At 42.3% G+C, this 23,517-nt stretch overlaps 1 protein-coding gene across 1 annotated transcript in view; it reads left to right on the top strand.

Annotated features, from left to right (window-relative positions):
- sulf1 (sulfatase 1) overlaps positions 1 to 23,517 on the top strand; it is a 416,345-nt gene that overhangs the window by 317,760 nt on the left and 75,068 nt on the right. The window contains exons 9-12 of the mRNA XM_080194115.1: positions 7,296 to 7,446; positions 7,654 to 7,829; positions 10,494 to 10,622; positions 13,262 to 13,318. Coding sequence (XP_080050241.1) covers positions 7,296 to 7,446; positions 7,654 to 7,829; positions 10,494 to 10,622; positions 13,262 to 13,318 — 513 coding nt within the window. The remainder of the gene's footprint in view (positions 1 to 7,295; positions 7,447 to 7,653; positions 7,830 to 10,493; positions 10,623 to 13,261; positions 13,319 to 23,517) is intronic.

The raw sequence follows: 23,517 nt of genomic DNA, 5'->3' as shown, positions 1-23,517 counted from the left end.
AATGTGGCCTTAATTCCATTTTCCTGCTTGTCCCCCCTAATCCTTGATTGACAAGGGAATCCCCTTGTCAATCAAAAATCACTGTATATTTAATGACCCAACCTCCACTGTTCACTGACAAAACAATTCCAAACACTCAAGATGTGCTGTGAGAAGAAATTCCTCCTCATCTCCATTTTAAATGCCCCATGTTTTGAAACTGTGCCCTTTAGTTTTAGATTCCCTCGGGTGGGAAACACCTTTCCAGCATCTACCCTGTCAAGCCCCCTCACAATCTTACATATTTCAATAAGATCACTTTGCATTCTTCCAGATTCCAGTGAACATAGGCCCAATCTACTCGATCTTTCCTTATAAGATAACTCCTTCATCCCAGGAATCAACCAAGTGAACCTTCTCTGAACTGCCTCCAATGCAAGTATTTCCCTTCTTAAATGAGGTGACCAAAACTGTGCACGGTACTGTAGATGTGGTCTCAGCAATGTCATGTCCAGTCATAGCAAGACTTTCATGCTATTGAGCACTATTCCCCTTGCAATAAAGGCCAATGTTCCGTTTGCCTTCTTAATTACTTCCTGTATCTGACTTTTTGTGATTCATGTAGGAGGACACCTACGGTGCAGTTCTCCACTCCTGCCAGCAGCGGGGCACTTAATTTGATGTGAATGAAGAAATCACTTCCCCACCAGTGGAAAAACAGCTTTGAATTTTGTTTTCCTGATTTTCAAGGCAGATTTAGGAGCAAGTAAGATAGAAGATGGAGCAAAGGCTGGACGGTAAAGGCAGGTTTACCAGGGAAGAAGAGTGGGAGAGAAGGAGAGGCAGTGTCTTAGAGGACAGGGTCGGTGGCGTTAACGATAGGGTCCTGGGGTGAACTCAGTGTACAGGTGATAGGAGGGAACAGTCACAGTCAGAGGGGGAATGGGATACAATGGGATTCAAGGTGAATTTGGTAGATGAAAGTCTCCTCAGGTGTGTCATGGAGGGGGACAAGACAGCTGGCTCAAATAGCAGGAAAGGATAAGGTCAAGGAGAACATAAGAACATAAGAAATAGGAGCAGGAGTAGGCCATCTAGCCCTTCGAGCCTGCCCCGCCATTCAATAAGATCATGGCTGATCTGTCGCTGCTCAGTTCCACTTTCCCGCTTTCTCCCCATAACCCTTAATCCCCTCTCTTATCAAAAACCCATCAACCCGCGTCTTAAAAATATTTAGCGAGGCAGCCTCCACCACTTCAACGGGCAGAGAATTCCAGAGATTCACCACCCTTTGAGTGAAGAAGTTCCTGCTCAACTCCGTTCTAAACCGCCCCCCTTTTATCTTGAGGCTGTGCCCCCTAGTCCTACTGTCTTTTTTGAGCGGGAAGAGTCTCTCCACCTCTATCCTATCCATCCCATTCATCATCTTATAAGTCTCAATGAGATCTCCCCTCATTCTTCTAAACTCTAACGAGTACAAGCCCAGTTTATTCAGCCTCTCCTCATAGCTCAACCCCCTCAACTCCGGTATCAGCCTAGTAAACCTCCTCTGCACTCCCTCCAAGGCCAAAATATCCTTGCGTAAGTACGGCGCCCAAAACTGCACACAGTACTCCAGCTGCGGCCTCACCAATGCCCTATACAGCTGCAGCAAGACCTCCCTACTTTTATATTCAATCCCCCTCGCTATGAAGGCCAGCATCCCATTTGCCTTCCTGACCACCTGCTGCACCTGCAAGCTGGGTTTTTGCGACTCATGCACAAGGACCCCGAGGTCCCTCTGCACCGTCGCCTGCTGCAGTTTTTCGCCCCGTAAGTAATAGTCCTTCCTACCATTCTTCCTACCAAAGTGGACCACCTCACACTTGCCAACATTAAATTCCATTTGCCATTTCCTGGCCCATTCGCCCAGCCTATCTAGATCCTTCTGCAGACTCTCCACACCCTCCGCACAATTTGCCGTTCCCCCTATCTTGGTGTCATCAGCAAATTTCGACACCCTACACTCGGTTCCCTCCTCCAGATCATCTATATAAATGGTAAATAGCTGAGGCCCCAGCACCGACCCCTGGGGCACTCCACTAGTCACCATCCGCCAATCCGAATAGCACCCGTTGACCCCCACTCTCTGCCTCCTATTTGACAACCAATCCTCTATCCACGCTAACACCCTACCCCCAACTCCATGTCCCTCGACCTTCTGCAATAACCTCTTGTGAGGTACTTTGTCAAACGCCTTCTGAAAATCTAGAAAGACCACATCCACCGGCTCTCCTCTATCCACCGCCCTAGAGACATCCTCATAGAACTCCAGTAAATTTGTCAGACACGACTTCCCTTTAATGAAACCGTGCTGCGTCTGCTCTATGAAGCAATTCCCTTCAAGATGCCTCGCAATTTCCTCCTTAATGACAGATTCTAACATTTTACCCACCACAGACGTTAAACTAACCGGCCTATAATTCCCCGCCTTTTGCCTGGCACCCTTCTTAAACAACGGCGTAACATTAGCCGTTTTCCAATCTTCCAGCACTTCCCCGGAATCCAGCGACGTCTGGAAAATAACCACCAAGGCATCCACTATCACCTCCGCCATTTCTTTCAGAACCCTCGGATGCATTCCATCTGGTCCTGGGGACTTGTCCACAATCAGCCCCTCCAGTCTGTCGAGCACCGCCTCTCTAGTAACAGTAATGTCATTAAGACCCTCCAGTCCTACCACCTTTCCATCGCTAACACCCGGCAAATTATTCACGTCCTCCTCCGTGAAGACAGAAACAAAAAAGTTATTCAATACCTTAGCCATATCCTCATCCCCTACCACTAGGTCCCCTTTCTCATCCTCTAAAGGACCAACATTCACCCTAATAGATGTTGGCCCTTTGGAGATGGGAGATATTGGCGGATCGTGATGGGTCCAGGGTAACAATGAGGATTCAAGGGTGACAGAGGGGAAAGGAATGATGATGCTGGGTGGGTTAAAAGTGGGATTTGGGTCACGGGGGAAGGTAGAAGATGGTTAACCGAGTCTGGAAGATGACATGCACCATTTCTCAAATTTGACATTGACCATGGCATTAGACTTTTAGTGAGATCCCTTAAAGTGGAAGGCGGGTCTTTTCGGATGGGTGGAGTTCAAGGTCAGCATGCGTGGCCCACTGAAGGGAGACTCTAATAATTCTGAGACAAATGCATTTCAAGCATGCTCACTTCCCTTCTCTATGGTGAAGGCCGCATTGTAGCAGGTTTGTTTCTAGCTCATTGGTCTCCTAACATTGAAATCCCAGCAAGGTGTGAAGTTGTCATTCATGCTATGCCATTTGTCATCTTCTGCAATTAGAGGGACACTCACTTTTGGTCCTTTACCTGGAAGGGGTGGGGTGGGGATACCATGTCTAGACAAAGGCAAGGTGAAATGCGTTGCCTGCTGCCTTTGAGATGGAGGTAACCTGTAAAGGACATGCTCACTCAAAGTTCACTACAATTGTTCAAAGATCCACTAAGGTGCGGATGATGCAGGCTGAAGGCACCCCTGCCTTGGCAGTGGCTCTCATCCAGATGAGGAGAAGGAGATCCGAGTGCAGATTGTCACAGGACCTTGAGGGCTAAGGGCCTGAGCAGCAAGAGTTAGTAGGGTCTCAATAAGGTTAAGAGACTGGTGGACATATAACCGTTGCAACAATAAGCATTGGCTCAGCTATAGGTGTATTGCCGACAATGTTGTTGTCTCAAGATTAGTGAAAGGCAATGTCGGAAGTGCCCTCATAAGTCACAAGATGTGGTTTCTCACATCTGACAGCTTGTCCAGTCTGATTTGCGCCTCAAGGACTATGTGGAGTCCTGGTCCCCAGTGAGTGAATGCTGTGAGAGCGCCACTTAAATATGGTTTCAGGACCTTCAACCTTATGAGATGATGGTGGGTTGGGAAACTTCATGCCTGCCCCACCAGAAGATTCACCCGGTTATACCTGCATCCATAATTAATGAGCTGATCAACAGAAGATTGTGTGACCTCATGACCCATCACACTTACTTTCCATCCGCCACTGGACTTAGTTTCCCGAATAGAAAATTCTGCCCTATATGTCTTTGCAGACTTTAATGTTGTTAAATTCTGTGTGATGATTATTACATTTATTGGATACATATATGGTGTCCTGATTACTGTCTATATATTTTGCATTCCTTTGACCTATTTTGAAATTATTTCAGTTAGTTGCCCTTATGTTCAGTTTGTACTGACAACTTTGAGGCAGGGAGCATTCATCTAACATAGTTTCAAGAAAGAATCCATGTGATACAGAGGTTAAATTTAGGGGTAACATATGGAATATGACCTTATTTCATGGGTTGAGCTCACTGACAACAACACACAATTAATAACAGGGATGTGGCACTGCAAACTGATCATGCTGCCATTAAAGTGTGTTCATGCCAAAATCTGGCGTTTTCAAATAAACTAAGTTCTTAAAACATTGTGAGAAGAAAACTCGGAGCTGTGAGTCACTGCATCCATTTCATGATGAGCTTTTTTAAAATTCCCTTTCTCCTAAGGGAAGTTTTAATATTTATTAAATTAACATGGAAAATAAATTAATAGCAGCAAATCGCAAAATGAATGCAATGAAGAAATGTTTTTCCAAGTTTTTTCCAGATATGATAAATATAATAATAGAGATTTAATTCTGACCTTGAAATCGACATTAAAAGATGTTATGACCAAGTTGATTTTTTTTGCAATTAAAATTTGCCACAACAGTTTTGTTAATCCTTTCTTGTTTTACTTCAGTTGATTAGATGAGTTGGAAGTATATTTTAATAGTAAATTTGCCATAGTCCCAGATGCCTGTAGACTGCTGTCCCCTGGTGGTGACTGGTGATGCTTTAAGCTGAAGATCACCACACCTCAGGTGAAGGGCAGGGCTGGGAAGGCAGGACCTTCATAAATAACTTTAAGCCAACATGGGAATTGAACCCACACTGTTGGTATTACTCTGCACGGCTAACCAGCTGTCCAGCCAACTGAGCTATATAGTAATAGTACTTTGTAGTAGCAATACTTAATAGTAATAGCACTTAGACTGATTTTGATCTTTGAATTCTGCAAGATATCAGTCCTTAAATAAAATACATATTGGTTTATCCTAATGGGTGATCACCAACCTTATTTTAGAATGGCTGTCTACTGGTATGCTTATTTCTTAGGGAGTTTGTGAAATTGTGGGCGGAATTCTTCGGTCCTGTTAGTCTAAAAGCCGGAAATTCCCACCTGACCATCAATGGTGTTTCACATTCTCCACAACCCACCTGCTTAAATTCCAGTGGCGGGTGGGATGGGAGAATTCCGGCCTATCTGTCACAATTTTGGACACTCTGAAGTATTTGGGGTGCGATACAGTATAGAAGTCACTTACATACACACATTCTGCAAAACAATGTCCAAAGCCATCTAATTGGCCTGTAAATTGTTCTAAACATCCATTCTTTTGTTGATGCTTCCAATCTGCTCGTATCATCCTGTCCAACTGTGGGTTCTTCAATGCTATGTATTGACTTCTTCCTTGCTCTGTGATAGTTGGGAGACAAAAGTGATGTTGAACATAGAACATAGAATAGTACAGCACAGTACAGGCCCTTCAGCCCTTGATGTTGTGCCGAGCTATGTCCAAACCCAAGATTAATCTATCCCACTCCCTATCATTCTGGTTCAAAAAATCATTTTGGATTTTTGTTCCCAAAGCTTTCCACCACAGGGGGTTTTCCTCACCTCATATCTAGGTCTGTTGGTAGCACAAATTGAAAGAGATTGACAGCATGTTCAATCAACTACCCCATTATTGTATCTTATGACTATCTGGATATTAGAAACCAAGCTGGATGAATTTGCAGAGTTTTTTACATCTAATAATTTATTTGTTTCCTCATACCCTTTGCTGGGGCAATAAAATCTCAGCCCTTTCAAATAATAAAAGATTAGAACACCATTTTGATGATTGAGAAAAGATCTTCCAAACCTTTGATTGCTTGGAGACGAATAAAAGTTGTCCATCATTTTTATAATAACACAAAAAGAGATTTAACATGAAAAACATTTTCATGAAAATATGGCCTGCTTTGTATGCTACATGTGGAATCTCAATGTACCAAGCGTTGTGGTGAATGAAAAAGTGTAGTGTATCGAAGAACACTGTGCACACAGTGGAGTTCCACTGTGTGGCTTATATTATGGATAATTACGGGTGATCTATCAGTACATAGAGTAGGTTTTCCAGAGAAAACCCTAAAGACTTGTTAATTGGGCCACAGTTATCTAGGAAAGAAAAGAAGTTCTTCTGCAGCTCGTGCACATCCCGGTAAAGCTTGTCAAAGTAGATTTCGGAGGAGTGAGGAGTTCTGAGTATGTTGCAGATTATAATGAAGATCGCAGCTTTAGAGCAGCAGTGATTTGTGTGACATATGGTGCTCTGCCATGTGGGTAATGTTTTCAAACCTCCAGGAATCAGCCGATTCCCAGACTCTCACATTAGTGCCAGTCCCCTCCTATATCATGAAGTACAGTCGCTGAGGTTTTTCTTTATAAGTCATAAAAGTGAAAATAATTGAAAGTAGAAACAGTAAATTGTGTGATGTTAGTGTACCTTTAAGAGGTTTTTTTTAATCATCACAGCTTTGGGTGATGTCATTGCTGGAAGGAGGAAAAAAAACTGAGGCAGGTCAGATGGCAAGGGTTTTTTTAGTCTTGTTTTGGTGCAGTGTAAGAGGCCATATTAGAAGCAAACTGGAAAAGAAGTCTTTTTTCTCTCTCTGTTTTGCTTTGAAAATGTTACCAGTTAGCTGACAGCAAGGTTTGTTGACATGCTGCAGTAAAGAATCTATGCTTCGATATTTTGGAGAGCTGATATGACTGCAGTCTACTCTGAGCTTTAGCCTATGCTGTGATAAATCTGTTTGATGGATTTTGTTTATTGGGATTTTGGTTTTTGGAATACATTAGAAATATTCATTAAGAATTATACATTATAGTGGTTGTTTTGTTTCTTGTTTATAATTGGTAAAAGTTCTTGCTAATTTTTTTACTATACATGTTAATTATATTCTTAAATAAACTATGTTTGATAAAAGCTCCCTAATGGGTCACTTAAATTATACCTGAAGTAAAACACCTCATGCTTAACCTAGCCAAATTCAAGATGCAAAGCTTACGGTTCAGGCGGGCTTCATAAACACTTTGACGTTTCTAACTGAACCATAACAATTGATAGCTGAGAAATATTTCAACCAGTGATGTTGAACCTTCTTTATTCTGTTATCTTCAGTACTCCGAGTTACAACTATGCCCCAAACATGGACAAACACTGGATTATGCAATTCACAGGAGCAATGAGGCCTATCCATATGGAATTCACCAACATTCTTCAGAGAAAGAGGCTGCAGACACTTATGTCAGTGGATGACTCTGTTGACAGGGTAAGTAGCATGACTAGACCATTTAATATTTAATAAGACCTCTGTGCGGTAGCACACAAGGAAATAGGAGACCTTTAGCCATTAAGTTAGAGAGGTCATTTGAATTTAATTGTCTTGGCAGCAGATTAACAATTTTCATGAAAATATTTTCTTTGCTATTTTACAACCAGTTAAAATAATAATAAAACAACTCGTATTATGCTTCAGATATTTCAGATGCTTGCAGAGACTGGGGAACTGGACAACACCTATGTCATCTACACTGCAGACCATGGTTACCACATTGGGCAATTTGGACTAGTAAAAGGAAAATCAATGCCATATGACTTTGATATCCGGGTTCCCTTCTTTGTTCGTGGACCAAATGTGGAACCAGGATCAATGTAAGGGATTATTTCTGGAATTTTCACATTTACCGGGAATAGTTGAGAATTCCATATTATATTATTTATCCAGGCAGTCTGTAAACTACCACTTTGCACTTCCCATGGGCAACAATCAGGCTGTGGCACTGTTTGTGGTACACTAACATCATTGAGTAATGAATATGACACTGAAATTTATTAGAAATATTACACAATGTCAATCATGGTGGTGCAAGGTGCACTTGTGAGAAAACTAGAAGAAAGGAGGTACCACTGACGGTCTACAAGCAGTAAAAGTAAACTTGAATTACTGGGTTCTTGAGCAACCAGAGCAAGCACATAAATATACCCAATAAACAAAATTGCTAAGACATGAATGACTAATGAGAGAAAACAAGGCTGGTATGTAACATAATAAGCACATTGAAATTGCAGATTTTCACAAGATATCAGAGGGCAATCTGCACTCCAGCACAAATCAGCACTTTTCTTCACAGAAAGAGCAAAGCTATTTATAAACCTGTTCAGAAATTTGAGGAGGGAGGATGCAGCTCACCCCAATGAAATGTCAAAACCTTATGATGAAGTATGAATTCTGAACCATAGAACCATAGAAAGCAGACTCTTCTTCCTCATTTCTAAACCCTTTCTTGGTTAGACTTATTGAGGTACAAATTCAGCTTTGTGGTCCTGTCACCTGTCAGGGGTGCATCACATGGATTAGTGGACCTCTTTCCGTTAAAATCTGTGCTCCCATTGCTTTGTTATGATACCACCCACATTGAAGTATTACCATAGAACCATAGAATGCCTACAGCATAGATAGAGGCCATTCAGCCCATCAAGACTGCAGCAACCCTCTGAAAGAGCATCTCTCCCAGGCCTTCTGCACGATCATTTTTCCCTCAGATTTTAACCTACTCTGCTAGAGGTGGCAATTCTTTCTGGGGTATGAATCTGTTAGGGCTGGCAGCCTTCCAATGCCTTTTCAAATGGGCCATCCATTACGTATGACCCGGCAGAGTTAGCAAGCCCAATCACTGATGAACATCATGGCGAGAGTTCTCCTATCACGCGGCACAGGAATCATAGCGGGCAGGGGCGGACCATGCAAAGGTCCATTGACTTCGGGCAAGATTCTCCAGTTTTGGGGAGAGCGCTGCTGGAGAATCCCACCTTATATCTAAGCCCAGTCTGTACATATGCCCATAATTACTTGCCATCATAGGTCAATAAATAGCAATGTCGTGGGAAGCACAATTGAAAGATTCTTCACCTTAGCCTCGGATTGCAGGAACAATTCTATAATGATTAGTGTTAAGTTGCTTTCCATCAATAAAACAAGGACTTGAACTAATGAGGAGGGAGAGGTATAGTTCAGAGCAAATGGGAAGGGGATAAAGAGTAAATATAGTGAGAGGCTAGACAATCTAAAACCATTAAAAAAATGAGAAACTCTAGAAGATATAGGAGAATAAGGATGATGGTGAAGGAATTTAGAAAAAAGATACTGATGAATATGAATGTGTCAGTTCCACAGCATTTACATTCTACTCTTAATTTGAATTATCACGAGCAGAATTTTCTGGTCCTCCCAACAATGGCAGGCATTGTCACAAACAAATAGGGCATTCCGAGCCTCTTGGCACATTTGTTCTTGACCAGGGCAGAGGTTCCCAAAGAAGATGTCACCCTGGCTGTCTCCTGATTGGAGGGTCCAGGAGAGTATTGCATTAAACATTCAGCCTCACTGAAGTTAAGGTATCTGACAAGCAAATAATTCTGATTTTCCTGTATCCTTCTGCTGCCTGTGGACTGGAAGGTGAGGCTTGTGCAGGATTTAATTGGTTTGAGACAGGAAAATGCAAAAATCTGAGACTGAACAAGAGCTTGACACTTGATGCATTGCTTCATTGCAGCCCAGTGATGGGAGAAGGGCATCAGAAATCTTCCCACATAATATTATTTGTAGGGAATTTGGATAATTATTTGAAAAGGCAGAATACAAAAGGTTATGGAAAAGGTGGGGAAATTTAACTCCTGTAGATTACTTCAGCTGAATAGCTCAAATAGACATAAAGATCCAAACTTAGGCCCCTCAAGCCTGCTCTGCCATTCATCTTGATCATGACTGATCATCAAATTCAATATTCTGACCCCTCTTCCTCCCATATCCCTTGATTCCTTTAGCCTCAAGAGCTATAACTAATTTGTTCTTGAAATCAGACAATGTTTTGGCCTCAATGGTATTCTGTGGTAGCGAATTCCAGACATTCACTACCCCTGGGTGAAGAAATTTCTCCTTACCCCAGTTCTGAAAGGCTTATCCCTTATTCTCAAACTATGACCCCTAGTTCTGGACTGCCCGATCATTGGGAACATGCTTTCTAAATCTACTCTGTCTAATCCTGTTAGAATTTCATAAGTTTCTATGAGATCCCTCTCTCTTTTCTAAACAGCCTGTCTCTGCGATGTGATTTTGTTGCAATGAACATTTTTAACATTAAAAATTCAAACTGAATTCAACTGTTTTGACCATTGCTGCTTGCTCTCACATTAAGCTTTGAGCACCATTATTTCTTAAATCATGTTTCTTTACAATCTGTGTACAAGAGCTAACATTTAGATATGTTTTAATAACTTATGGTATTCCATACATTGTGGTTGTGTTCGTTCCAACAGTATTCCTCAGCTGGTTTTGAATATTGACCTCGCTCCAACCATCTTGGACATTGCAGGCCTTGACATTCCACCAGATATGGATGGCAAATCTATCCTGAAATTATTGGAATCGGAGAAACCAAGAAACAGGTCAGTCTAAACAATTGAGTCTGAACTTCTGTACACACTGCAAGGAAGGTTTAAATAATAAAATGGGAACCAAACAGGAAAAACAAAGAACATTGTAACCAGATTCAGAATTTTGGCAATGACACAGAAAGAAGCCATTTTAAGGTTTATTTATTAGTGTCACAAGTAGATTTACATTAACACTACAGTGAAGTTACTGTGAAAATCCACTAGTGGCCACACTCTGGCGCCTGTTGGAGTACATTGAGAATTTAGTACGGTCAATGCACCTAACTAGCACGTCTTTTGAACTGTGGAAGGAAACCACAGCACCCGACAGAAACTCGCGCAGACACAGGGAGAACGTGCAGACTCAACACAGACAGTGACCCAAGCCGGGAATCAAACTTGGGTCCCTGGCGCTGTGATCCCCCCAAGCCCATGGTAGTTCTATGCAAGAGCAATTTAGCTAGTCCCACCTTTTCCCAGCAACCGTGCATTTTCTTCTCTTCAGCTAAGCTACAATTGAATTTGCCCCCACCACCCTTTCAGGCACTGCTTTTCCATAACACTCTCTGGCAAAGATCACATTTTGTTATGTCACTTTTGATTTTTTTGCCAATCATTTTAAATCAGTGTTTACTGATTTTTGACACTTCCGCCAATGGGAACAGTTTCACCCTATTCGCTCATCTGGATCCCTCAAGATTTTAAAGATATCTATCAATCTCCACTCAACCTTCTCTCAAAAAACAAAAAACAACACAGCACGGGAACCAGGCCCTTCGGCCCAATGAGCCCACGCCGCCATCTTAACAAAGCATTTTCCTACACCTACCTTGACCCGTGTGTATGTGTATGGTACCCCCATTGGAAACCAGATTCAGGGGAGAATAATTTAGGGACAATTTGTTACATCAGTCAGCCTAAGAGTACATTTTTGGGGTGTGGGAGGAAACCGGAGCACCCAGAGGAAACCCATGCAACCACAGAGAGAATGCACAAACTCCCACAGACACTGGCCCAAATCCATGTATCTGCACAGCTAGCAGTGATAGTCACAGAGCTGTTGTGGTGCCCACCTGCTGGTCCAGTTTTAAGCACACACACGAAGCGAAGTACTAGGCCACTCTCGAAACATCCAAGAGCAGCCCACGCACGACCCACCGTGTGCATGCCCCTCGTTTGACAACAAGGTGGACCGACACACCTGCAGAGTAAAAGAGACAAAACATCAACACATGTAGCATTAGATTTCCAGTAACGTCCCAAGGTTCTGACCCTTATTTAAAAACAGTCTTCTATAACCCTCCATCCCTGTTTCAGTCATGTGCCTATCTAAGTAGACCTTAAACAAATCCAGCGTGCCTGCCTCCACCACCTTACTTGGTAGCGCATTCCATACCCCCACGACCCTCTGTGTGAAAAACCTCCCTGTAGTATCCAAATTATACTTCTCCCCCCTCACCCTTAGCTCATGACCCCTCATGATATTTGTCTCCAATCTAGGAAAAAGCCTGCCACTGTTGACTATATCTATACCCTTCATTATTTTATACACCCCTATCAGATCCCCCCTTAATCTCCGTCTTTCTAGGGAAAAGAGCCCCAGTTTACCCAATCTTTCCTCGTAACCCAGTCCTTCCATACCAGGCAGCATCCTGGTAAACCTCCTCTGCACCCTCTCCAGGGTCTCCACGTCCTTCCAGTGGTAAGGTGACCAGAACTGGACGCAGTACTCCAACTGCGGTCTAACCAACGTTCTGTACAACTGTAGCATTAGACGCCAGTTCTTATACTCTATACCCCTTCCTATAAAGGCTAGCATTCCGTAAGCTTTCTTTGCAACCTTCTCCACCTGGGTTGCCACCTTCAGAGACTTGTGCACTTGCATTCCCAGGTCCCTCTCTAAGGAAAACAACCCCAAATTCTGCAACCTATCCACTTAGCTGAATCCCTCATTCCTGAAGCCATTCTTGGAAGTATTTTCTGAACCCTCCCCACAGCCTTCACATCCTTTCTAAAGGTTCTTCATAATCTCCTTGCTTTGGTACTCTAAGCCTCCATTTATAAAGCCAGTAATGCTGCTTGTTTAGCAATCTTCCCAAGCAGCACTGCATCTTCAATGATTTATTCCCAGGTCTCTTTGTTTCTGCACTCTCTTTAGAATTGTGATTTTTTTTTAAATGCCTCGCCTCTTTCTTTCTACCAATCAATCACTCTCATTAAATTTCATCTACCACATGTCCAGCCATTCCACCAACCTGTCTGTGTTGTCTTGAAACCGACCAAATATCCGTCTCCTATTCACTATACTTTGTGTCATCTGCAAATTTTGAAGGGCCCAAACGTGTTGTGAAACTGTAGCACTAGATGACAATTGAAAATGATGGTAAAATAGCTGGTGTGGCAAAGAACCAGAAGATGGTGCATTAATTTAATTGCTTTTTAACTGCATCCGTTCAAAGAGATCAGCATCAATATATCATATTTCTAAAGCAGCCACCTATTTATAGCCTCCTTGCTCATTCCCAGGATGTACACTTAGTGGCATGGACACACCCACTGGCATTTTCTAGATAAGGAGTCATACAAACATGTTGCATATGCATTGGCAGAGAGAAGTTAGTGTCTGACATTGAGCGTGTCTTTTCTTCCAGATTTCGTTCAAATAAAAGGGCCAGGATTTGGCGAGACACATTCCTTATTGAGAGAGGGTAAGTTACTGTGCAGTTAGAATTTACTATGATACACCTACCATTGCCCTGCCTTCAGAAAGCAATACATGCTTACAAGCATTGTACTTTGACACCAAAATTATTTTACGAGCTTATCACAAAAAATAGAAGCTCTTGCATGATTTTTGAATTTGCAAATGTTTTAAATCTGGTAGTCCCTATATTCTCCTTGTAGTATTGCACAAAGGGGAGTACACATATATCTTATTGTATTTTCTATTAAGAAATTAACTCTGCCAAAGAGCTCAAGTTCCCTAGATTTTGTGATTGTGAAGTATCAATAAAGTCATACATCTATACCAGTGTAACTGGCTTGTCAGAGAAATACTGAATTCTAGAAGTTTCTGGTAATGCATTAATAAGCTCCAAAATTTAACTGTGTTGGTCATTAAAGAAACATATCAGAAATAAATCTGCAGTGTTTTTTTAGAAGCAGGTGTAAGCTCATTCCTGGGATTGGTGGAAGTATTCAAATGATATGTCAGTGAGGCAGGGTTGCAGCACCAACATCTCCTATTCTCTGCTTTTTGGTTTCAGCCTGCAGATAGTTTAACACCCAGGCTCAGAATTTCTTGTTCCACTGTAAATTTGCCAGAGGTGCAATGGAAAATCCATTTATATCTATAACTGAGATATCTGCTGCATCCTTGGCAAAGTTATGGTGGCAGAATGGAGGGAACGAGGAAATTCCTGATCCTCGTCTGTCTGAGAGTGAATGATGATCAAATGTGTTTTACCAAACACTTTGGATTGTATTAGTTGTGTCAGATTTTTCTGGCCAATGATCAAAAGAATCAAAAAACCAAATATGTTTGTACTAATAATTATTTATTAACCTTTAAATCATAGTTGACAACTTTTCAATATTAAGCAGACACGATTAATTGACAAAATAAGTAACAGAGGTTACAACCATTGATTGAGAAGCAGTTCACCTTTATCCTCCCATCTGTCCTGTCAGCAGCTGATGTGGTTCTGTCTGGTCTCATGTCCCCCATCCATTCCTCCGACAGACAGAAGGAGACTTATGTAAAGATGAGATGTGAAGGCTCAGTTAGGGCACTGGAGAGTAACAGGTTAGCCAGGAAGGACCTAAAGAGAGAGTTAAGAAGAGCCAGAAGAGGACATGAGAAGTCGTTGGCAGGTAGGATCAAGGAAAACCCTAAAACTTTCTTTAGGTATGTCAGGAATAAAAAATTGATTAGGGCAAGATTAGGGCCAGTCAAGGACAGTAGTGGAAAGTTGTGCGTGGAGTCTGAAGAGATAGGAAAGGCGCTAAATGAATATTTTTCGTCAGTATTCACACAGGAAAAAGTCAATGTAGTCGAGAAGAATACTGAGATACAGGCTTTTGGACTAGACGGGATTGAGGTTCATAAGGAGGAGGTGTTAGCAATTCTAGAAAGTGTGAAAATAGATAAGTCCCCTGGGCCGGATGGGATTTACCCTAGGATTCTCTGGGAGGCAAGGGAGGAGATTGCAGAGCCTTTGGCTTTGATCTTTATGTCATCATTGTCTACAGGTATAGTACCAGAAGACTGGCGGAAAGCAAATGTTGTCATCTTGTTCAAGAGTAGAGACCATCCTGGAAATTATAGACTGGTGAGCCTTACTTCTGTTGTGGGCAAAGTTTTGGAAAGGATTATAAGAAAAGGATTTACAATCATCTAGAGAGAAATAATTTGATTAGAGATAGTCAACACGATTTTGTGAAGGGTGGGTCGTGCCTCAGAAACCTTACTAGGTTCTTTGAGAAGGTGACCAAAGAGGTCAATGAGGGTAAAGCAGTTGATGTGGTGTATATGGATTTCAGTAAAGTGTTTGATAAGGTTCCCCATGGTAAGCTACTGCAGAAAATGCAGATGCATGGGATTGAGGGTGATTTAGCAGTTTGGATCAGGAATTGGCTAGCTGAAAAAAGACAGAGGGTGGTGGTTGATGGGAAATGTTCAAACTGGAGTTCAGTTACTAGTGGTGTACCGCAGGGATTTGTTTTGGGGCCACTGCTGGTTGTCATTTTTATAAATGACCTAGATGAGAGTGTAGAAGGATGGGTTAGTAAATTTGCGGATGACACTTAAGTCGAAGGAGTTGTGGACAGTGCGGATGGATGTTGCAGTTTGCAAAGGGACATAGATAAGCTGCAGAGCTGGGCTGAGAGGTGGCAAATGGAGTTTAATGTGAAAAAGTGTGAGGTGATTCACTTTGGAAGGAGTAACGGGATTACAGAGTATTGGGATAATGGAAAGACTCTTGGCAGTGTGGATGAGCAGAGAGATCTCGGTGTCCATGTGCGTAGATCCCTGAAAGTTGGCACCCAGGTTGATAGGGTTGTTAAGAAGGCATACGGTGTGTTAGCTTTTATTGGTAGAGGGATTGAGTTTCGGAGCCATGAGATCATGTTGCATCTGTACAAAACTCTGGTGCGGCTGCATTTGGAGTATTGTGTGCAGTCCTGGTCGCCACATTATAGGAAAGGTGTGGAAGCATTGGAAAGGGTGCAGAGGAGATTTACCAGGATGTTGCCTGGTATGGTGGGAAGGTCTTATGAGGAAAGGCTGAGGGACTTGAGGTTATTTTCATTGGAGAGAAGAAGGTTATGAGGTGACCTGATTGAGGCATACAAGATGATCAGAGGATTAGATAGGGTGGACAGTGAGAGCCTTTTTCCTCAGATGGTGATGGCTAACATGAGGGGACATAGCTTTAAATTGAGGGGTGATAAATATAGGACAGATGTCAGAGGTAGGTTCTTTACTCAGAGGGTAGTAAGGGTGTGGAATGTCCTGCCTGCAGCAGTAGAGGACTCAACAACTTTAAGGGCATTCAAATGGTCATTGGATAGACATATGGATAACATTGGAATAGTTTAGGTTAGAGGGTCATTAGATTGGTTTCACTGGTCGGTGCAACGTCGAGGGCCGAAGGGCCTGTACTGCACTGTTATGTTCTATGTTCTAGACCAAGATAACCCCTAGAAAGATGCCAATGACCAAGGATTTCAGCTATGGAGAATCAAATAAGGTTTTCAATAAGTTAGTGGAGCAGAGCACTCATTGTTTTTAGGTGAAGAGCTCAGTGAATTTCTGGAATAAATGTTGATAGAATATTGGGAAAGTCTGTTATGGAGTATTGGTTGTATCTCGGTAGGTTTGATAACGTCTTTGTAGTCGTGTGCAGTTTATCTGTAAGTCTTTATCAACCCAAGAATTATCTACAAAGATATAGCAAAGAGTACACATTGGGAGCTGTTTCCGTGCTTGGCCCTGCACGTGGCTCGGTCCAATACCCTGGGTGTGAGTCATGTGCTCTGGTACATCATTGTATGGGTGTTATGTACTCAATCCCACATGTGACAGACACTTACACTCCAAGATCCTGTCAAAATGTCCTAGAAAATCTCCAGATTTGTTTCTCAATCCATCTTCAAATCTCCAGCAGTAAGTGAACAGTAAAAGTTGATACAACTTTATATAGTACTCAAAATCTTCTGCAATGACATGGTTTCTCCCCATCTGCTAGTTGTTTGTGAAATAAAGGGTTAACGTCAGAAGCAGCTGATGCTGTTGTAACTCATGACTAAGTAATGGAGACTTGGAAGGTGGAGAAATCCAAACTCCTGCAGAACTCCAAAGATGGATATAAAACTGTAAATAAATAATAATGGTTTTAACAAACTACAGTCTTGAGTAGCTTACTTGGAGAAAATAGGCAAGCCCTGAAGAACCCCATCTGGACCCTGAACCCACGACAAAACATTTAGCACTAAAATGTAATGAGCTGTCCTTAATGAGCACTTGCAGATGATTTAAGTTGCAATGATCCTCTGCATGGCTATGCTTCACTTTATTTCCTTTACCAAGGTGCCACCTCCTGCTAATTGTAATCTGTTCCAGCATTTCAGTTTAACACCTCACCTTTCCTACCTCAGCTGATGTTTTATGCCTCAGTCCCTGTGTAATTGTAGTTAACAATTTCTCTAGAATTTACGTAAACTCATTCTTATAAGCTGGCATGCTTGGACTCATTGTCTTCCCATTGGAGGAACATATTGATATCAGAGTGATGAAGATTTAACTGTAGAGGTGTTCGCTCTGGACCCCTATTCTTGGGTAAATCCACCTTCCATGCTGATTGCTGAATCAGAACTAACTAGCTTACCTCCGGGAAAATGTATGCAAGATGCACATATTCCCAGCTAGAGTTCTCAGAACTAGAGGGCACAGCCTCAAAATAAGGGAGGGGGGGGTATAGTTTAGAACGGAGTTGAGGAGGAACTTCTTCACTCAAAGGGTGGTGAATCTCTGGAATTCTCTGCCCATTGAAGTGGTGGAGGCTACCTCGCTGAATATATTTAAGTCACGGGTAGATAGATTTCTGATAGACAAGGGAATTAAGGGTTATGGGGAGAAAGCGGGAAAGTGGAACTGAGCCACTTCAGATCAGCCATGATCTTATTGAATGGCGGGGCAGGCTCGAAGGGCTAGATGGCCTACTCCTGCTCCTATTTCTTATGTTCTTATGTTCTTTGCTCTTGTATTAGTGGCACACATTTAACAGGCTGGGATATATCTTCCAAACCTTATCTCCTACTCTCTGTTGGAGATGCACTTAGCAGTTTTACTGAAACATCATGTCTACCTACATTAGACAATGTGTTCCCACATCTTCTACAACAATGACTAGCACATGAACTGGAAAAATCTAAAGACTGAAGTGATGGAACTGAAATCTGAATATCAAAATCACCAGTTTAGCTACTCTTAATTTTCAAAGAAACGCCTCAGTTTTGTTGACTTACCTGAGTCACATATGTTATTAAAGTTCATCCCATCCACTGTCAATCTTCTCACCCAGCCTTGCTGCTACTAATGAAGCACCAGCCTTGCCAGATTTTACTTACTCCGTAGCTTCTTTGGTTTTTGCCAACAAAGTGGTTGCACGCATAGCTAAGGCAAGACATCTTTGTGTCTGCCTTAACAAGCTGTCTCTGGGCTCCTTGTCTTATTGGCTTATTTTCTATTACTGGCAAGGAATGTTTTGTTAGTGCCATTTCTTTCTGTAGCTTTCAGTTTGATTATTAGCTCCACCTTGAGGTCACAATTAACGGAACTTTATTTGTCTATAAGCTCGTGAAACAGTCTGCCTAAGCTCTGCAGCTGCCATCATCTTGACTCCCCTATAAACAATTCACACCTATTCCAGTGGGGGTTGCTGCGCCGGAGATATTGAGGGCCTGCACTCAGTAATACAATTTGGTTCAGATCTGTTTGGTATCTGTACTAGTGTTGCTTTTGGATGGGGCAAGAGAAAAATCCTGTCATAGAATCATAGAAGTTTACAGCATGGAAACAGGCCCTTTGGCCCAACTTGTCCATGCTGCCCTCTTATTTTTAAACCCCTAAACTAATCCCAATTGCCCGCATTTGGCCCTATAGGAAGGATACTTTATAGAAGGAAAAGATATCCTTCTATACCCATCTTACCCATGTAACTGTCTAAATGCTTTTTAAAAGAGAAAATTGTACCCGCCTCTACTACTACCTCTGGCACCATCCTCTATGTGAAAAAATTGCCCCTCTGGAACTTTTGCATCTCTCCCCTCGCACCTTAAACCTATACCCTCTAGTTTTAGACTCCCCTAGTCTTTAGACTTTTTAGTCCTTAGACTTTTCTACCACACTTGTATCTTTCACAAGCAATGCAGTTTGTTTCATGCAGAAAAGTTTTTCCATTATTTTAGTTACAACTTCTCAGGAATAAATAGGAGTTCTATGCAATTTTTTTAATGATATGAGTTTAATGCAGCTATTTAACATCAAATTGTCCACTCTGTCAACAGCACATACAATCACTTTCTTAAAAAGGAGTTTGATGGTTACATATAAATGATTAACTTCCCCATTCACCTAATCATTTGCAAGATGATGAAAAATGATAATAAAAACAGAAAATGTTGGAAATACTCAGCAAGGAGGTGGTATTTGTGGAGCGAGAGATAGTTAGTATTTCAGGTTTGTGACCTTACAGCAGAAATCACAGTTCAAAGGGCATGAACCTGAAATGCACTCTGTTTCTCTCTGTTTCTTCCCAGTTTGTTTTTTCCAAATTTCCAGTATCCGTAGTATTTTGCTGTTGACAGAAAAAAGTAATTACTGCTTAGCTGACTGAAGACCATCAGTAATTATCATTCGGAGTTCCCTTCACGCAATAGTTTGATTAAATGTTCCACACAGTAACATTCCATTTCAGTCCCATGCCTGGTTAACCAACAACATATGCACTGACTGAGGAGGACTAGAAAAAGGTTACCCTATGAGGAAAGGTTGAGCTAATACTCATTGCAATTTAGAAGAATGAGATTAATTATATTGAATAAGAATCTGAGGAGGTAGACAGGGTAACTGGCAGAATCTAGAACAAGTTTCAAAATAAAGAATATCCCACTTTTTAATATATGGATGAGAAGGAATTTCTTCTCTCTAGAGGATGTTAGTTTTTGGAATTCTCTTCCTGTGATAGCAGTGACGGTTGCATCATTGCACATATTCAAGGCTGAGTTCAACAATGTTTCGATCTACGAGGAAGTCAAAGGTTATGGGAGACATGCAAGAAAATGAAGTTAGAGCCACAACCAGATCAACCATATTCCTTTTTAATGGAGTAGGCTCAAAGGGCTAAGTGGCCCACTCCTGTTCCTATTTCTTCTGATCTTATGAAAATAAATTGGTACAAAAAGGTGCCATCAATTAGAAGATTATCAAAGATTGAACCTAAACATTCATCGTTAGCCTTCATTTCCCTTCCTAACATTTGTACCAAATAATTTTCATTAATTGTATCATTTGTTTTAAAGTTATTTATAGTTTTTCTCCCCCTCAGTGTTGGCAATGATGGTAATTTACCAGTGTGGTAATGGTGTTGGTAAAGCCAATTAATAAATTACAGAGGCATGAGAGACATATCAGAATTCAGTAGTTTGTGATATGTCCCTTTACCTCCCCATCTTAATTCATTTCAGTCACATTAGTCTGCTCTGCCACAGTTATGTCGTGCTTATCCTCACTGTTTGGTCAAGGATACTCAGAAAGGTGAGAGTAATAAAAGAAAATGTATTAAAATTATGACTAAATGTAAAAGTGATGCCCTTGTTTATTCCAGTTCTCCTTCATTCCTTTTAATTGTTTACTTAATTAGAAGGATACCTAGGGTAGAATAATGCAGGAAAACTTGCAATGAAGAGTAGCCTCTATTTTGCCTGCAACAACACTGAAGCCATCCGTTTTATCTTGTGTAATGGCTTTCCCGATTTCTGCCTTATCAGTAAGCATTTTAGCAACCTCACAAATAAAAGTCTACAGCTAAAGGCCGGAGGCTTAAATATGATCAGCTCTCGGTTTTCTGAAAGTTGACAAATTCCTCTGAGAGTGACTGAGATTCGTCAGCTGAAAAGACAGGACTGATGAGAACTAAGCCCCAGGAAAGTAACACTGAGCCTGGGTCCAACCCCTGTAATAGATATTGATATTTTTCCCTACTCTTTGTGATTTCACATGCTTTTCCTACCTGACAACCAGAGGCTATCTCTTGAATCTTGTGCTAATTACATTAACACGGAGAAGGAATACACATATTTTACTAACAGAAAACTGATGTTCACATTTGTGAGTTTGTAGTTCTGAAACTTGGGCACTATTGCATCAGTCAGCTGATATGTATTGAGCCAATTACTTTGAAAGTTATCTACGTAGTTTCAGCTATGCAAACCTTGGGCACAGTTGATGCCACTGCTCCGCTGTGGTGGGCAGGAGTGGGCAGTCCTGCAGAAACTATAAAACCTGTTTCCTGGTGGCAGGAACTGATGGTGGGAACTTGCGGTCTTGACCATCATGCAGGTACTGGAGAAATAGCGGGTAACTATTCTCGCTAGAGGCCATCAGGAAGCCCTGTTGCATCCCATTGTCAGGATTTAACTGAGCCCCCAACTGGAATTTCTCATCCCCTCACCCTGGCCGCTGCTGGCGGCTTTTTATACCAGTCCATAAACCCCCGCACCAATGTGGAGTGTACTTGTCAGGACTTAACTGGATGGAGGTTTGGGTGGCTTGTGGAGCCTAGAGGAGTTGCAGGAGTCTCTTAACGGAATATCACAAGGTCCAGAGGATGGATGGAGCAGTGATCAAGCAGATGCTTGAGTGGCTGGATCATCCACGACTTGTATCATTGAATAGCTGGTGCTTGATGGAGCAGCAGATGGTCGGCTGAGTGAGGTTCAGAAATGTGGTGATTCTCTGTGTTGTGATGGGGGGGGTGGGGTGCAAGAAGATGAGGAGAAGGGAGGTGGCGTAGGAGTGGAGGCCTACTGGAGACAAGGTGAAGTTGAGGTATTAGAAAGTGAGATGCTGCGGGGGCTTGGAATAGGTACCGTGGTGTCTGGTGCATTAACGTGGTAATGGCCATGGTGGATTGAGGGATACTGAGTGCAAGGGATCAGGTGTGTGAAGAGAGTGTGGCAGGAGGAAGGGTTCAGAAACAAAGAACAAAGAAAATTACAGCACAGGTACAGGCCCTTTCGGCCCTCCAAGCCTGCACCGACCATGCTGCCCGACTAAACTAAAACCCCTAACCTTCCGGGGACCATATCCCTCTATTCCCATCCTATTCATGTACTTGTCACGATGCCCCTTAAAAGTCACTTTCGTATCTGCTTGCACTACCTCCCCCAGCAGTGAGTTCTAAGCACCCACCACCCTGTGTAACAAGAACCTGCCTTGTACATCTCCTTTAAACCTTGCTCTCACACCTTAAACCTGTGCCCCCTAGTAATTGACTTTTCCACCCTGGGAAAAAGCTTCTTACTATCCACTCTGTTATGCCCCTCATAATCTGTAGACTTCTATCAGGTCGCCCCCTCAACCTCCATTGTTTCAGTGAGAACAAACCAAGTTTCTCCAACCTCTTCTCATAGATAATGCCCTCCACATCAGGCAACATTCTGGTGAATCTTTTCTGTACCTGCTCCAAAGCCTCCACATCCTACTGAGTAGTGTGACGATCAGAATGAACACTATATTCCAAGTGTGACCTAACTAAGGTTCTATAAATCTGCAACATGACTTGCCAATTTTTAAACTCAATGTGCCGGTCAATGAAGGCAAGCATGCCATATGCCTTCTTGACTACTTTCTCTGCCTGCATTGCCACTTTCAGTGACCTGGGTATCTGTACACCCAGATCCCTCTGCTTATCAATACTCTCAAGGGTTCTGCCATTTACTGTATATTTCCTATCTGTATTAGACCTTCCAAAATGCATTACCTCACATTTGTCCGCATTAAACTCCATCTGCCATCTGTCCGCCCAAGCCTCCAACTAATCTATGTCCTGCTGTATCCTCTAATAGTCCTCATCGCTATCTGCAAATCCACCAATCTTTGTGTCATCTGCAAACTTACTAATCACTCCAGTTACATTTTTCTCCATATCACTTGTATATATTACAAACAGCAAAGGTCCCAGCACTGATCCCCGAGGAATGCCACTTGTCACAGCCCTCCATTCAGAAATGAGCCTTCCACTGCCGCTCTCAAAAAGGAGGGAATCAGAGGGAGGGATCTGTGGTGTCAATTACTGAGTGCTAAGGGAAAACCAAGGGAATTGCTGATATGAAGGGACAGTCAAAGCAGGCAGTGAAATTCAGTAGGATGCTGTTCCGTGATGTCAACTGAAGGGGCAGTGAGGTTATCTGAGGGTAGATGAAAGGACACATGGATTTTGGGTATGGGTGGATCAAGGATGGGCTTTTCCACATTGATTGGCATGGGCCCTGCAGGAAGACAGGGCATATGTCTGTTATCCAAAGGGTAATGTGGTGGGGGAGGTGTGGGTGGAAGCTTCAAGGTGACACTGGGAGAGTCAGTGGTTGGGGGTTGGTGGGTAAAAGGTGTTTAAGTAGCTCTCGAATGCGCACTCTCAGCATGGCTGATAACTGCGAGGTGGAGAAATCAGGATGCTGGGTAGGAATTGGTTCATCCCATGGGCGAAGCTGGGCAATTGGAGGAAAAGCCCAACATTGTAGTTCCTACAATGCAAAGACATTTCAAACGATGAGCATATGAAGGGCACGGGGTCAGTGTCTGTGGAAGGTTTCTTGCACATGAGTCACCAGGGCCCTGAGC

Source organism: Carcharhinus amblyrhynchos, chromosome 8 (assembly GCF_965287045.1).
Source record: "Carcharhinus amblyrhynchos chromosome 8, sCarAmb.v2.hapA, whole genome shotgun sequence".
Taxonomy (NCBI): Eukaryota; Metazoa; Chordata; class Chondrichthyes; order Carcharhiniformes; family Carcharhinidae; genus Carcharhinus; species Carcharhinus amblyrhynchos.
The sequence above is the reverse complement of the archived record's forward strand: the minus strand, read 5'-3'. Positions and strand labels throughout refer to the sequence as shown.